Source organism: Rana temporaria, chromosome 3, assembly GCF_905171775.1.
Source record: "Rana temporaria chromosome 3, aRanTem1.1, whole genome shotgun sequence".
NCBI classification, from domain to species: Eukaryota; Metazoa; Chordata; class Amphibia; order Anura; family Ranidae; genus Rana; species Rana temporaria.
Window position 1 is genome coordinate 423,014,096 of NC_053491.1, and position 16,562 is coordinate 423,030,657.

General features: G+C 41.6%; 1 protein-coding gene across 10 annotated transcripts in view; it reads right to left on the minus strand.

The window, feature by feature from the left end:
* The window catches only part of ANK1 (ankyrin 1), a 373,803-nt gene that overhangs the window by 71,135 nt on the left and 286,106 nt on the right, over positions 1-16,562 (minus strand). For 7 of the 10 annotated variants that reach the window (XM_040346197.1, XM_040346201.1, XM_040346191.1 and 4 more), the window contains 7 exons: positions 14,414-14,504; positions 14,244-14,325; positions 10,685-10,782; positions 6,234-6,458; positions 2,860-3,014; positions 2,516-2,727; positions 2,201-2,405 (listed from right to left, as the gene is read on the minus strand). In XM_040346197.1, the coding sequence (XP_040202131.1) occupies positions 2,201-2,405; positions 2,516-2,727; positions 2,860-3,014; positions 6,234-6,458; positions 10,685-10,782; positions 14,244-14,325; positions 14,414-14,504 (1,068 nt within the window). The remainder of the gene's footprint in view (positions 1-2,200; positions 2,406-2,515; positions 2,728-2,859; positions 3,015-6,233; positions 6,459-10,684; positions 10,783-14,243; positions 14,326-14,413; positions 14,505-16,562) is intronic. The other 3 variants (XM_040346192.1, XM_040346194.1, XM_040346196.1) reach the window with 1 other exon arrangement.

Genomic DNA, 16,562 nt, shown 5'->3' on the forward strand with positions numbered 1-16,562 from the left:
CCGGGGCTCTTTACTTCCATCAAAACCCTTGCACAAAGCAGGGTCCTTTCACACGGAGCGGACCGTTTTTGTGTCCGCTCCGTGTGTGTCCGTCGGCTCAGCGGGGATCATCCGTAATCCCCGCTGAGCTGTCGGCGGACAGGGCAGTCCCCGCACACTGTGCAGAGGCCGCCCCACTTTCCTCCGCTCTCCCCTATGGGGAATCGGATGAATACGGACCGTCTGTCCGTATTCATCCGATCCACCGGATGAAAAAAAAATAGGGTTTTCTTCCGTCCGAAAAAACGTATCTTTACGGATGCGGTTCTTTGCGGACGTTAGCAGATGCATCATCCCCCATAAACGGACTTGTAAAAAACGGACAAACGGTCCGCACATGTGAAAGGGGCCTAACATGTTGCTTATTTTTATAAAAAAAAACCTGAACCTTTACAATCACTTTAATTGAACAATTAATTGGCTACCATGCACAGCTGATTCGGAGTGCTCCAGTTTTAGTTAATTTCCCTCTGATGTATATATGAACCGGTCTTTGTGCACATGGGCACAGTTATGCTGGAACAGACAAGTGCCTTCCCCAAGCTGTTGCCACAAGTTTAGGAGCACACAATTGTTGAAAATGCCTTTGTATGGTAGCATCTACAGTACTCTTCACTGGAAGCATCTGAACTCAATAATATGGAGGGATGTCCACTTACGTTTAGCCATATAGGTAGGTGTAACTCAACTGTGTCCACAACTTTTATCTGTACAGTGTATATGAAACTAGTCTAGTGTTGCTCTTGACCACTGGGAGAAATCATACAAGATGCTGACCTATCACGCTTATTTTTATTTTTATAGCGTGCTGGATAAAAGATACTAAAAGATTCCTCCATCCACACATGAGGCTGATGGCAGAATCCTCTAGATAGATCATTGTATTCTGATAACACCTGTGGTTTCAGCTAATTGGCTGCAGTTGCTGATCTTTGGAAATTTTTGGGACATGTCCCTTCAACAGAAATCAATTAAATAAAGGTATTTTGACGAGTGGGGTAGGTCACACACTTATCGAAATTTGGCTGGTCCCTGCTGGACCAGTCAAATTCCATCAGTGTATGGCCAACTTAAGACTATATACACAGTGGGCCAGATTCAGCATTGAATTACGCCGGCGTATCTATAGATACGCCGCGTAAATTCAAGGCTGCGCCGGCGTATCTTCTTTCTGTATTCAGAAAGCAAGATACGCCGACATTAGCCTAAGATCCGACTGGCGTAAGTCTCTTACACCGTCGTATCTTAGGGTGCATATTTACGCTGGCCGCTAGGTGACGCTTCCGTGGTTTTCAGCGTAGAATATGCAAATGACCTAGATGCGCAGATTCACAAATGTACGTACGCCCGGCGTTATTTTTTTACGTCGTTTACGTTAGGCTTTTTCGGCGTAAGGTTGCTCCTGCTATTATGAGGCGTACGCAATGTTAAGTATGGACGTCGTTCCCGGGTCAAATTTTAAATATTTTATGTTGTTTGCGTAAGTCGTTCGCCAATTGGGCTGGACGTAATTTACGTTCACGTCGAAACCAATGACGTCCTTGCGGCGTACTTTGGAGCAATGCACACTGGGAAATTTCACGGACGCGCATTGCGTCGTTCGTGAGAAACGTCAATCACGTCGGGTCACCAAGAATTAACATAAAACACGCCCCCTCATCCTTATTTGAATTACGCCGTCGTAACTTAGGAGGCAAGTGCTTTGTGAATACAGCACTTGCCTCTCTAACTTACGGTGGCGTAGCGTAAATACGATACGCTGCACCGCCGTAACAATGCGCGCCCCTACCTGAATCTAGCACAGTGCATCTTTACTGCCCATTTTGTAGAGCCTCCATCCCTTTTGTGTAGTTATGAGATTTGTTTATCAGCTTATAAATTCCTGTCTTTCAGCTAAGCTGCTTCATTAAACTGATGCAAGTTGTAGATCAACAACCAATTTCACTGTAAAACAGAGAATTTTCTAAAGATGGTAGCAAACAAAAAACTGAGATAGACAAGTGGCAGTTAAAAATAAATAAATCTGAAAAGTAAACAAGAGGAGTTCTGAAAATGCACTATGGGCAATCTTTTCGGGTAGCAGCAGGAAGCAGCTTGAAGACAACTTTCTTAGATGATTCGTTGTTGGTTAGTAAAACCCTTTAACACTTGTACTACCTACCTGTTACACTGCAGAGCAGCCTCAAACTGGTGGTATCTCCTTCACCGCTGTCCCTGGGACTATCTTTCCAAGATGGAGGCAGGGGTATGCGCAGTCCTATTGGCCGATGGAATTTCCTGCGCCTTGGTTCCACAGTGACAATAGGGCCAAATGTTGCTTGGTTGCCTAGCAACCGGGACACTAGCTCATCTGGCACAGCTTGAGCCTAGACAGATATGAGATATGAAAATGTATTTCCTATGTCCTCCTTTATACATCCAGCACACAATATAATAAAGAGGACTCAGTCACAATGAGTGTGTACAGGGCACTTACTTGTAGTGAAAGCTTCACTTTCTTGGTTACAGCTGTTGGGGGGAAGGTGGCTTGAACCAGGGGTACTAACCGGCTTTTCAAGAGTCCCCCTTCTGGCCCAATGAGTTCACAGTCCTGGCAAACCCGGGACATGATCACAAAGTAAAGTGGGAAGTCGGTGGTGACAATACGGCAAAGGCGCTTCTTGTGCAACTCCTCTTCACTCTCCAGCTCTGTGGATGGACCATGCAAAGTTGGCATTGAGTTTGATCAAGAACTTAACTCCAGTGACATAAAAAGAACGTTCAGTATACAACAGTGGATTAAATGCTACAAGCAGCTTCACCACTGTAGACAATTCATACCTTCATCCATGCCACTCAGTGCTTCCTCCAGATATTCCTTCCCATACCGATTCTGGTGTTCCTTCCACACAGACCCATTATCGCTGCGCAGTATGACCAATTCTCGGTCACCACGTCCCACTGATGAAAAGTGGGGTATCTCTACCACCACTGGGCTACAGCAGAAGAAATGTATAAGACAGGATATATGTGGTTAGGACAGGAATGTTTTGCTGTCGCTATAGTTCAGTGATGTTCACTTGTCATTTTTTTAGCCCCAATTGTTACATTGCTTGCAAAATCTCATAGTTCTCGAAACAGCAGGTGGAAATATCAAATTTATATGTGGGCATTTATACTGTACCTATGTGTATAAAAATCACAGATGATGACATGTCCTGCTTGATGTGTTACTTTGAGGCCCATTATGGTACCTTTCCTATAGGTCAGGGGTCTCCAAACTTTCTAAACAAAGGGCCAGTTGACTGTCCTTCAGACTTTAGGGGGGCCGGACTGTGGCCATCGGGAGTAGAAAATGTCCCGGCATCAGTTGGTGTAAACAATGCCCCATCGTTGGTGTCAGTGGGAGGAATTGGGCCCCATCATTCATTGGGTCCCATTGCTGGTTTCATTGGTAGGATTTTTTATTTTTTTGGGGAGGTAAATAGTTAATGGGGTAAGAGAGTGATACTCTCTTGTATCACTGGAAATTGGGTATATAGCACTTAAATAGGTGGTTATGGGTAGGGGGTGGGGTTTCTCCCCCCCCCTTTTTTTTCTTTTTCTTTCTTCACGAGGAGATTTTAAGCCAAAAGGGGAACATTTTTTGCACCCTTAAAATAGAAATACATAGAAGTCACAGGGATAATTAAAGGACAATATATGGGGTAAATGCGCACAAAGCACTTATATATAATATAGTAGGGGGTGGGAGGATAGGTTTATTTTAATTTTTTTCTCTCTCTGGGAGGGAGGAGGGAAGGGGGAAGGCGGAGATTAAAGGAAGAAGAAAAGGAGGGGAAAGGTAAAAGAAAAGGAAAAAGAGATGAAAGACCAGGAGGTGTAGGATAGACCCATGTTGAATGTATTTTAAATGTGATTTCTTTGTCTACGCTTATTGGAAACGTAATGTAAATTGTTCCCCATCATTGGTTTCATTGGTAGGAATTGTGTCCCATCATTGGCATCATTGGGACCCATCGTTGGCATCATTGGGAGGAACTGTGCGCCATTGGTGGTATCTTTGGTGGGAATATGCCCCATCATTTGTGTCATTGGGATGAATTGTGCCCTATCGTTGGTGTCATTGGGACCCATTCTTGATGTCACTGGGAGGAATTGTGCCCCATCATTGGTTTCATTGGTAGGAATTGCGTCCCATTCTTGATGTCATTGGGAGGAATTGTGCCCTATCACTGACGTCATTTGAAAGAATTGTGCCCCATCAATGGTGTCATTGGGCCCCATTGTTGGCATCATTGGGAGGAACTGTGCCCCATTGTTGGTATCTTTGGTAGGAATTATGCCCCTTCATTTGTATCATTGAGAAGAATTGTGCCCTATCATTGGTCCAAGGGATGGATAAAAGCAAGCAAAGGGCCGCATCTGGCCCCCGGGCCACAGTTTGGAGACCACTGCTATAGGTAATCAGTAGACATGTGCACGGGAAATTAAAAAAAAAAAATGTTGTTTTTGTTTCATTCGTTTTTTTTTTTCAGAAATTCTTTTATTTTTCCGTTTTATTTGTATTTTTTGCTTTTTTCGGAAATTCGGGAAACTCGAAAATTCGGAAGTCTGTATCAATTTTCGGATTTCCGAAAAAGCAAAAAAACAAATAAAACGGAAAAAACGAAATTTCCGAAAAAAACTAATGAAACGAAAATAAAAACATTTTTTTTCAGATTTTTTTCATTTTCGAATTTTCGATTTTTTTTAAATTTTCGAATTTTAAATTTTTTTATTTTTTGAATTTTTCATTTTCGAAAATTCGAAATTTCGAAAATGAAAAATTTGTAAATTCGAAAAATAAAAAAATACGAAAATTTGTATATTCGAAATTACGAAAATGAAAAATTCGAAAATTGAAAAATTCGAAAATGAAAAATTCGAAATTTAGAAAATTAAATATTCAAAATTTTGAAAATGAAAAATTCGAAAATTCGGAATTTCGAAAATTCATAAATTCGAAAATTCGAAATTTTGAAAATCGAAAATTTAAAATTCGAAAATTAGTATATTCGAAATAAAAAAATTGAAAATTCAAATATTCTAAAATTAAAAAAAAAAAAAAATTCGGAATTTCTAAAATTAAAAATATAAACGAAAATCTGATTTTCCGAAATTCTGAAATACAAAAATTCTGAAATTAAAAAATTCGGAAATGAAAAAATTCGGAAGTTCGAAAATCCGAAAAATTAGAAATTTTCGGAAGTACGAAAATTCTGGAAAAAAATTTGTTAATACGAAAATTCGGAAAATTCGGAATTAACGAATTTCAGAATTTTTGTTAAAAAACGAATTAGAAACTAAACAAATTGCACATGTCTAGTAATCAGCTGACATTCACACAGCAAAAAACATAACTGACCCTTTTTACCAATACGCTACTATACAGCACATGTGCTCTTGGAATAATTGTGCACATAGTGTAGGGTTATGTCAGAAGTTTTTGATACCTTGGACATTGGTTTGTGTATACTGTATTCACTTTGCTAGGAGAACAAGCACTATTTAGTAAATCAACCCCTTTATTTAATAAAATAAGATACAGCAATTGGCAAATGTGTATTGCAAGGGTTGCAGAGATTTATGTCATCCCAAGAAGCCCATTTACACTTGCGGACTTATTTACGAAAATATAAAGTGGGGAGAAGTGAACCTATTTCTGCTTCAAATATCCAATCATGTGCACGTTACTGGATGTTTGGAGTGGACTTCACACTTTCTAACTACTTTTTATTCCTTAATTTGAGATTTTAGTCCAAGGGTATAATTTAGCTTTAGAAAACTAAATTTGTAAAACAAGAAAAGTAGTTCTACAAACCAGAACTTTGTTAAAACGTTTGGGTTGTACATCATTTGTAGATTATAGGGCAAACATTTTTTGCTGGATTTATTAGCAATAAAGTTATTTCAAATATATTTGTCTTCTTTGTTCCTGGATGCCATATTTTTAGTGTATCTTGGTGCAATCACATTTTTCCATACAAGTCAGCTAAACGGAGTAGTTTGCAAGACATGTAAAAATGTATAATTTGTCTAATTGTTTAGTCTGGGCTCCATTACAAGTTCCAATTTTTGGAGGTAAAATAACAGTGAAGGGAGGGAAAACATAAATGTCAGGAAATCAAAAATCAAACTTTTTTTTGTGTATTGGTAGTAGCCATAACTTTTACCTCAGAAATTGGGCTCCAGTAGGACCCAGGGCAATTATCCTGCTGGTCAAGCCTTCTTCCTCACCCAGGGGTGGCGGGTTATTAAGCTTTTGCGGTTTCACAAGGCGGCAGGTAATGCGTGTCGGAGCTGCACATGTTCGTGGTGGGATAATAACCCGTAGACCATTGTGACGGCTTCCACGCATTGAGCCACCTCGGGCGTCCACCATAAAACTGACTAAAAACCTGTTAAAAGAGGAATACAGTCACATGCAATAGAAACCACACATAAGACTACATATTATTTCCAATATCCTCTCAAAGTGAAAAATAAGAAAAAAACTAGCTGTAATTGCCAATGTGTCACACTGATCTCAAAAAGTTTGAAATATAATGTTTTGTCTTCTTTTATCTATTTTCATGACTATTCCTTACATAATCTGCCTCATATTCATCCAACAAATATTTATACACCAGATTTATGTCATCTATCAATTTCTGCATATCAAAACACCATCTGTAGAGGCATTTGTTGGGATTGTGGATGCACTCCCACTAAGCCTGTTTGGTGTATGCAGACTGTACTTTTACAGTACCTGTAGAGCCAATTTAGGACAAAGTTTGTGCACATAGGATTTTTGATCTATGGAATAATTTGTAGGTGACAAATGTGATATGCTGGTAATACAACCTGGCAAGGAGGGATCAAATCGGGGCAATGCATGACTTCCTACACAATACTATAAACTTATTGGGCTTAAAAACCCATCTTGTTTTGGACTAAATTCATAAAAGGGTAATCTTATTTGTTATTATACAGGGTGGGCCAGTTATATGGATACACCAAAAATAAAAGTTGGATTCAAAATGGCCGACTTCAAAATGGCCGCTATGGTCACCACCCATGTTGAAAAGTTTCCCCCCTTACATATACTAATGTGCCACAAACAGGAAGTTAATATCACCAACCATTCCCATTTTATTAAGGTGTATCCATATAAATGGCCCACCCTGTAGATTACTGCACTCTTGTTAAGTCCTCTAGAGCAGTGGTCATCAACCCTGTCCTACAGGGCCCACTAACAGGCCAGGTTTGCAAGATAACTGAAATACATCACAGGTGATATCATTTGCTGCTCAGTGATTGCAGTATTCTAGACTGCATCTCCCCATGGTAATACATAAAACCTGGCCTGTTAGTGGGCCCTGTAGGGCAGGGTTGATGACCACTGCTCTAGAGCAGTGGTTCTCAATCTCAGTCCTCAAGTACCCCCAACAGGCCATGTTTTGGGAATTTCTCTTAGATAAAAAAGCTGTCCAAAATACCAGTCCATTGACTCTGATTTAAAGCACCTGCGCAAGATAAAGGAAACATGACCTGTTGGGGGTGCTTGAGGACAGGGTTGAGAACCACTGCTATAGAGGTCCTGAATATCACACAGTGCTCTATGCAGAAAAGTAACAACACTAGCAACCAATCTGCACCTTCCTCTTCTTTGCCTGTATTGCATGGAAAACATGAAATGGTGTCTTCTGATTGGTTACGAGGGGCAACAAGAACCATTCCTCTTTTAGAAAATGTTATGTATATTGCACATACCCTCTGATTGGGAATCAGAATGTCTTCAGATTCCCCTTATGCAGTGGGTAACCTTCTCCAAAGAACCAAAGATAAAAAATGTAGGGAATCGGGTCACCCAAACTATGGTAGAAGCCGAGGACTTTATCCACGTCAAAGTTTATTAAAGATATTTCTTGGGGATTCTCTGCATATCTCTGGATCTGGATATCTCGTACAGTTGGATATTTTATGTATTATATCCAAAGGAGGGAGCTCAAACATGTAAAGGTAAAGAAGAAGACCAAAAATTCCCATATGAACAGAAATAAAGTAGAGAACATTGGTAGGGAGAATATGCCGTTGGAGAATTCAAGACTTATAAGAAAACCAGAGGCTTGCTCCTCCTAATGTAATAATTTTTGGGTGGAATCACTCTTTTATTGTTCCTTTTGTAAAAATGGATATAGATAGAAGCTCAAAAATAACCAGGTAGTCAAAGTATGGTGAGTTATAGACACACCAAAACTAAAGTATTTTCCTTAAAGTGCCATCAGGTATGTGCACGACATTCATAAGGCGCAGCCATGAGGTACAGTTACTCTTGAATATTGTAAACCCAATATATACAAATATTCTGTCTCTATATATCATATGTACTACATATGTGTACCCTTTACACTATAGTCCAAAGCCTAATATTAATTCATAATTCTGGTTATAATGATACCACAACTACTTGCCCATACATATCAAATAAGTTAAACCATACAGTAACTATAAATAGTAAGAGCCAGATTCATAAAGAGTTACGTCGGCGTATCAGTAGATACGCCAACGTAACTCAGAATCTAAGCCCATTGTAAGTTTAAGTGTATGCTCAAACTGAGATACACTTAAACCTAGCTAAGATACGACGGCCTGCTCCGTCATATCTTAGGGTGTAATGTTTCCGCTGGCCGCTAGGTGGCGCTTCCGTTGTTTTCGGCGTAGAATATGTAAATGACTAGATACGCGATTCACGAACGTATGCTTACCCGTCGCAGTAGTGATACACCGTTTCCGTAAGAGATACGCCGCGTAAAGATAAAGCTGCCCCTTAGGTGGCGTAGCCAATGTTAAGTATGGCCGTCATTCCCGCGCCCAAATTTAAAAATTTTACGTCGTTTGCGTAACTAGTCCGTGAATGGGGCTGGACGTAATTTACGTTCACGTCGAAACCAATGACGTCCTTGCGGCGTACTTTGGAGCAATGCACACTGGGAAATTCCACGGACGGCGCATGCGCCGCTCGGGAAAAACGTCAATCACGTCGGGTCACCAATAATTAACATAAAACACGCCCCCTCATCCTCATTTGAATTAGGCGCGCTTACGCCGTCCCCATTTACGCTACGCCGCCGTAACTTAGGAGGCAAGTGCTCTGTGAATACAGCACTTGCCTCTTTGACTTACGGCGGCGTAGCGTAAATACGATACGCTGTACCGACGTAAAAATGCGCAGAACTACCTGAATCCAGCCCTAAATGTTTATGAATCTGCACTCTTTCGTGTGGATGAAGAAATCTGTTAGATTTATTTTGTTCAGACCACGACCTCTACCTGTATAGCCAGCTTTACTTAGCTGTAGTTACTTCTGTACACAGCAACTCCAAGCCATTACTGTTCTAGAGCCTACTAAGAGAAAACCAAGAGAAGAGCTATACACTCACCGGCCACTTTATTAATTACACCTGTTCAATTGCTTGGTAACACAAATTGCTAATCAGCCAATTACGTGGCAGCAACTCAATGCATTTAGGCATTTAGATGGGGTGAAGAAAACTTGCTGAAGGGTCAAACCGAGCCTCAGAATTGGGAAGAAAGGGAATTTAAGTGACTTTGAACGTGGCATGATTGTTGGTACCAAACAGGCTGGTCTGATTATTTCAAAAACTGCTGATCTACTGGGATTATCACACACACAACCATCTCTAGGATTTACAGAGAATGGTCCGAAAAAGAGAAAATATTCAGTGAGCGGCAGTTGTGTGGACGAAAAATTGCACAGACTCACCAAAATCAAACAATAGAAGATTGGAAAAACGTTGCCTGGCTTGATGAGTCTCGATTTCAGCTGAGACATTCAGATGGTAGGGTCAGAATTTGGTATAAACAACATGAAAGCATGGATCCATTCTGTCTTGTGTCAATGGTTCAGGCTGGTGGTGGTGGTGTAATGGTATGGGAATTATTTTCTTGGCACACTTCGGGGCCCTTAGTACCAACTGAGCATCATTTAAATGCCACGGCCTACCTGAGTATTGTTACTGACCATGTCCATCCCTTAATAACTACAGTGTACCCATCTTCTGATGGGTACTTCCAGCAGGATAATGCACTATATCTCAGATCATCTCACCACTGGTTTCTTGAACATGACAATGAGGTCACTGTACTCCAATGGCCTCCACAGTCACCAGATCTCATTTGGTCTGATGCATAGTGAATGCAGGAGGCCAGCCTCTCAACACAGAACCCTGAAGCAAGTGAAGATCACTGGAGTGGTGGTGTCCTCTTCAGTGATTTACATCTTCCTGGGGTATCCGCTAGGTATGGTATATAAAAATATACCATACCCAGAATTCATTTTTAAGGAATAAAACAAGGCTAGAAACTATACAGTCTGTGTGTTGTATACTTTTATTTTATAACACAGTTATACCAGTTCAAAAAGGAATTACTCCTTTTTGCAAATAAATTACCTTTTTAAAAGAGTTGCAATCTTTTTGCAGTATACAACTGAGACTGCACAATTTCTAGCATATCTCCTGTATTAGTAAGCAGTAAACTCACATATTCCTTAGTCAACATGTCCTAGTCATACATAGTGAATTCCCAGCTGTATGTACAGGTTTGTCCTCTGGCCACTTACCCAGTGTGGACTGGACTTGCCACAGGACTGATGTTGTCTGAGGTTTCAGTAGCTGGACTACTGGGGATCTGGGATTCATCATCTAATTCCCTAGATGACTGAAACCAAAGAGGGACAATGTTAGCACACATGCCTTTCGGTTACTATAACATTGTACAGTGGGTGCAGTTTTTTTAATTTTAGTTATATCTTTATGTTGTAGTAGACCAGGTTGTATGGCCATTGGTATATGCAACATACAGTGCTACCAGTGGCGTCGTTATCGGGGGGGGTGAGGGGTGTGGCCTGCCCACGGGTGATACACGCCAGAGGGGTGACACCAGTCCCACATGTCCTAACAAGCAGGGCGTACTGACAGGCACCACTCTAGCTTTCAGCAGTTGCTATTCATTCTCCATCGGCATCCTCGGCCGGATCCTCTCTCCTGGCCCAAAGAATGCTGCTCACTCTAGTGTCTTCCCCAGTCCTGGGATGCCCCGAGTCACATCTATTCCCTCTTTAGACAGAGCCCTCCTGTGCCAGACAAACTTCCAGGACACTGGTGCAGCCCTGTGTGAGCATGCTTACCAGAGGGCATCACTGGCTTGTCTCCCAGTCCCCCGCCGATTCACGCACAGAGAGCCCGGGGAGTGGAGATGCATGCATTGTCCTCTCTGTGCTGCTGGAGGGAGCCAAAGCGACCATGGACAAGTGCTTGGAGGGCAGCCAGACCATGCTGGCCGAGATCTAGTACTGCACTGCATCAACCTGACAGTGCACCATGGTCACAGTGAGTGAGACAACCCTATTTCCCTCATACACCATTCCTTACCCCACCCCATCTCTTCTGGAGACAGGAACCCCCATCTCTTCTGGGGACAGGAACCCCAATCTCCTCTGGGGACAGGAACCCCCATCTCCCCTGGGGACAGGAATCCCCATCTCCTCTGGGGACAGGGACCCCCATCTCATCTGGGGACAGGGACCCCCATCTCTTCTAGGGACAGGGACCGCCATCTCCCCTGGGGACAGGAACCCCCATCTCCTCTGGGGACAGGAACCCCCATCTCCCCTGGGGACAGGAACCCCCATCTCCCCTGGGGACAGGAACCCCCATCTCCTCTGGGGACAGGGACCACTATCTCCCATGGGGACAGGGATCCTATCTACTTTGATATCCAACCACGATGGTGTCATTCCCATCCTTGACAGCATGTGGATATAGGGTGCGCATCGTGACCATGCGCTGCCAGCCAAAAACTAGCCTGCCCAGCACCCTGCAGGGTACTGTGGCAAGCTAGACAGAAGAGAGCCTGATCCACTAGCCTGCCCAGTGTCTACTGCTCTGTCCTGCTGTCACCCTGCAGCGTCAAGTCAGAGCACTGTGGCAGGCTGGGGAGGCGGTGAGATTACCTAATAATTAAGGGGGGGGGGGGTGTGACTTCATGTTTTACCGCACCAGGTGACACCAACCCTAGTGACGCCACTGAGTGCTACCCAAAAAGAAATATATACCAAAATAATTCACTCTATAATAAACAATCTATACAAATAAAAAGAAGCATGTTAAATCAATAGTAACAAGTGAAATATTTGCGCTGTAAAGTGTTATACAGATTAATGTGTGTGTGCATATAACCACATATATATACAAGTACAAAAAAAAAATGGGGGATGAAGTCACATGTTGACGATACGCGTCGGGATTGGAGGGCTTGACACACTCCAGCATCCGACCATTGGACATACGAGTTCGCCACTCGTCGGATTGATGCAGCAATTTCGATTTTAAATGTGAGTTTTTAAGTGCTTTTATAATAAATTTTTCACGTCTGACTGGGCTACGCTGTGGTTGTTTATTCCACTTCCCCCCATGTATGACTGCCACATCTGAGTGTCCGGACTGAGCCACAGATAGAGGGGAAGTGTTGGAGGCACAGATTTATTGCGAGTCCGCACTCGTGGAGGAAGGTCTTTTATGTTATATTGTTCATGTGAGTGCATTACCATCTGGGTATTCCTGGGGGTTTTTTGTTTATTGTTGATGATATCACACGATCAGGCTTGTCCTTCTCTCTCACCCCATATACACTACCGAGATCCTCATACATAACAAGAGCCGATTCGTGAACCATTGGGGACACGGGACCCCTAACCCTGGAGAATCAGTAAGGGAGAGGAAGGAGGGACTGACGAGCTCGGCGTTCGTGGATAAGAGCCCCAGTTTTTTCACCCATATGTGAGTGCATCTCCACTGGTTTAAATCAGAAGACATTGCTACCCCTCTCTGTGACGTTATCACACCATTTGGTTTCTACCCTTTTTTACTTTTTCATGTAACACACTTTATGGAGACCCGTATGTGATATCCAACAACGGACCACACCCATCAGGATCAGGCTGATCTAATCCAGCTTGCCAGATTAGAGGTGAGCTGCTGGGATCACTAGAGGTGCATATATGAGATCTTGGTTACGGCTCACTCTCTATCTTTTCACCCTTTTTGGATACAAGGCCTCCTTCTTCTTAAATACTTTGACCCTTATTTTTATTTTTATATTTATTTTTATTTTTTTATTACTTTTATTGTTGTGTTTTTCAACATTTTTCACTTCACAACGTTATTGATTGGATTAAGTATTGATGAACTGCATCCCTACACGGTTGGATTTTGTTGTACCTGGACCTCTTCAGCACTGTGCCCTCGATTAAGGACTATTCAACAATATTGTTTACTGGTATATTAGTGTCACTTCCCCTTTTTTGGACTTTCCCCACCCATTTTTTTTTTTTTTTTTGTACTTGTATATATATGTGGTTATATGCACACACACATTAATCTGTATAACACTTTACAGCGCAAATATTTCACTTGTTACAATTATCACTTTTTGTCTATCGAGGTAGACCCCTTTTTTATTTGCAGCAGTATCCCCACTTTTCACTTGTCCCCTCACTCTAGACAGCGCAGGAGTTCACTTCACTTATGTTAAATCAATACATAAATGCATCATAAATAAATAATAAATTAAATAAAAAATATATATTTTTTTTTATTAAATTAAAAAAATACATTGATCAAGTTTATTAAAATGTAAAAATAAAAATGATTTTCCTTTTATCTTTTATATATTTATTAACATATTAGTTTATGGCACTTCTTTTTATTTGTATAGATTCTTTGTTATGTTATGATTATTTGTATTTTTATATTATGATTTTTTTTGGTAGCGCTGTATGTTACATATAAATATGGCTAAAAGAAACTGAAATAATACTGGGCGAAGATGCAAGTGCCAGCGAGTGTTTTTCATCACTGGTGGCAGGTGATGACCTGGATAAACAAGTTCTTGATATACTTATTGTACAAACAGAACAAACAGTTCTGCTGGATGGATCAAAAGGTAATTACATGATATTGCAGGGAGATTTGTGAAAACAGAGGGCAGTCTGAGGGGCAACCTCATCACAAAGTAAATGTTATAATTTGAACAACGTTCTACATTAATTCATATCATTTTTATTTATTTATGGTAATATAAAATGTATACTGCTACATATGTATTAATATAACAGTTACCGGTTCATCCTCCTCTTTTTTAAACATGACTGTTTCAGGGGTGACACAAGGAATTCTGGGCAATCCAGGTGACCCCACCCTGCTAAAGAGAGAAATGACATTGCATGTAGATGAATTAAACAAAACTGAAAGATACAATAAAATAATATTATGCATTTTTTTTAAATTACCCCTGGTCAAGTTTTGGTAAGAATTCCATGTCTGTATCCTCATCCCGCTCTCTGGGCCCCGGAGGGGGTCTGAAATCCGGTGGCTCCTCCCCTAGGAAACAGCACAGAGGAAAAAAGAAACAGTGGCTAAGGTAGCATATATATTATATATAGAGATCTCCTATGTGAGTCGCACACAAACACTATAGTCTTTATTTAATAAGGCAAAAGCAATGTGCAAAGTGCAGAAACCCAGGGCAGCCAATCAGAATTTACCAATCATTGGCCTGACTACAATGACCAACTCAAAACTGCTATCTGATTGGCTTCTGTGGCTATCTGCACACCATTGCCTTTTGGTAGGATGTTATTAAATAAAGACCTATTACGTATCAGTATATTCTTACAGAAGTGTGTTTGTGATTCAGATTTATAAAGAAAAGTGACAAATACGAATAACACACACTGATAACAGATGCTCATAAAACATGCACACGTGCAAAAAAACATCCGCCAACACACAAAGCACAGATATCTGATACATCTTGCAGCAATGACTCACATAGAAGTTGAAGCCTGTAGTATTGCATTATGTTAATGAAATGCATATTTATGTTAATGATCCTACAGGAGATTGGATGATTCATGTCATATTACAGATAAAGCAGGAAGTGTATTGCTTTATTAGGTCTAACTGATACTTTGCGATGACATGGTTCATATTTAATAAATTCTAAAATACTTATTAATAAATAGTAATAAGATGATGCAGAGCAATAAAATTATACAATAAAGGCAAACATTATTTAGCTTTGGGAAGGGTGGAGAGGGATTAGAACCCCTGCCACGTTTTTGTTGCTATTTGCACTCCGATTTGGGAGATTCACCCTCCCTACTTGTTATATTTAATGTAATTAAATGCCAAATTTTGGGTTGTCACCAGAACAGGAAAAGAGGGGAAATATTCCCATGGTCACTAGTTCTAGTGACCTTGGTGACAACCAGGGATTTTTCAGACTTTGGAGGGATTTCCTGTCAAGCCTCGTACACGCGGCCGGGTTTCCCCATGGGAAAATTGCGAGGAGAGCTTTTGGCCGGGAACCCCGGCCTTGTGTATGCTCATCGCAGTTTTTCAGATGGGAAAACTGCTCAAAAACCGCCGGGCAAAAAAAGAGAACCTGCTTTTTTTTCCGCCGGGGTTCCCGGCAGTTTTCCTATGGGAAAAACTGCGATGGAGCATTACACGCGGTCGGGATTCCCGACCAAAGCTCTCATCTGAGTTTTCCCCTACCTGCCTGCTCGCTGTCTTCATTAGTGCTGTAAACTGAATAGCGCTCAGCTTGCAGCTCCATGCCAGTCTCTGAGTGCCGGGATGACTGGCTCCTGTGTGACGCCATCCTGCGCCAGCCAATGAAGAGGGTATAAAGAAGAAGATGCAAGTTCCAGCAAGAAACCGTTGGATGGGTAAGTATTAATACCTTATTAATACCCTCCACGTTAAAAAGTAAACCACTAGGTTATGAAAGAGGCTAAGTCATGTCTTTTTGAGTGAAAGGTATTTTTTTTTACGCTATTTTAGGTATTCTATAATCCCTAACTCTCTCTTGCCTGGACTCTGAGCTAATAAAGCATGCAAGAAAAGACTGACAGAGTGGTTGTCCATCATTTGGTCGCTGGTGAGTGTTTTGGTGCAGCAGAGGACAGGGATGGACTGGCCATAGGGACTACAGGGAGTTTCCCGGTGGGCCGATGGCTCAGTGGGCCGTTTTTTAAAAGGGAGATGCTGCTTGGAGGACTTTTTTTAACGCCCTGGCAGCGCCTCAGTGTGAAAGCACTCAGGCTTTCACACTGGGACTGCAGCGGAAGCGATTTTCAGCTGCTTTACAGGCGCTATTTTTAGCCCAAAAGCGCCTAAAAAACTCCTCAGTGTAAAAAGGGGTCCTACACTCACCCCCTCTCTTTTACACTCACTCTCTTTTTCTTACACTCACCCCCCTCTCTCACCCCCTTTCCCTCAACCCTCCCTCTCTCTCACCCTCTCATGATATACAATGATGGATGTGGGGGCCTTTTGGTGGGCGTGATTTTATTAAATTAAAGTGGGCCGGTCTGGATGAAGTCCAGGGCCAAATTTTTGTCCCAGTCCAGACCTGGCAGAGGAGCTTAGGGT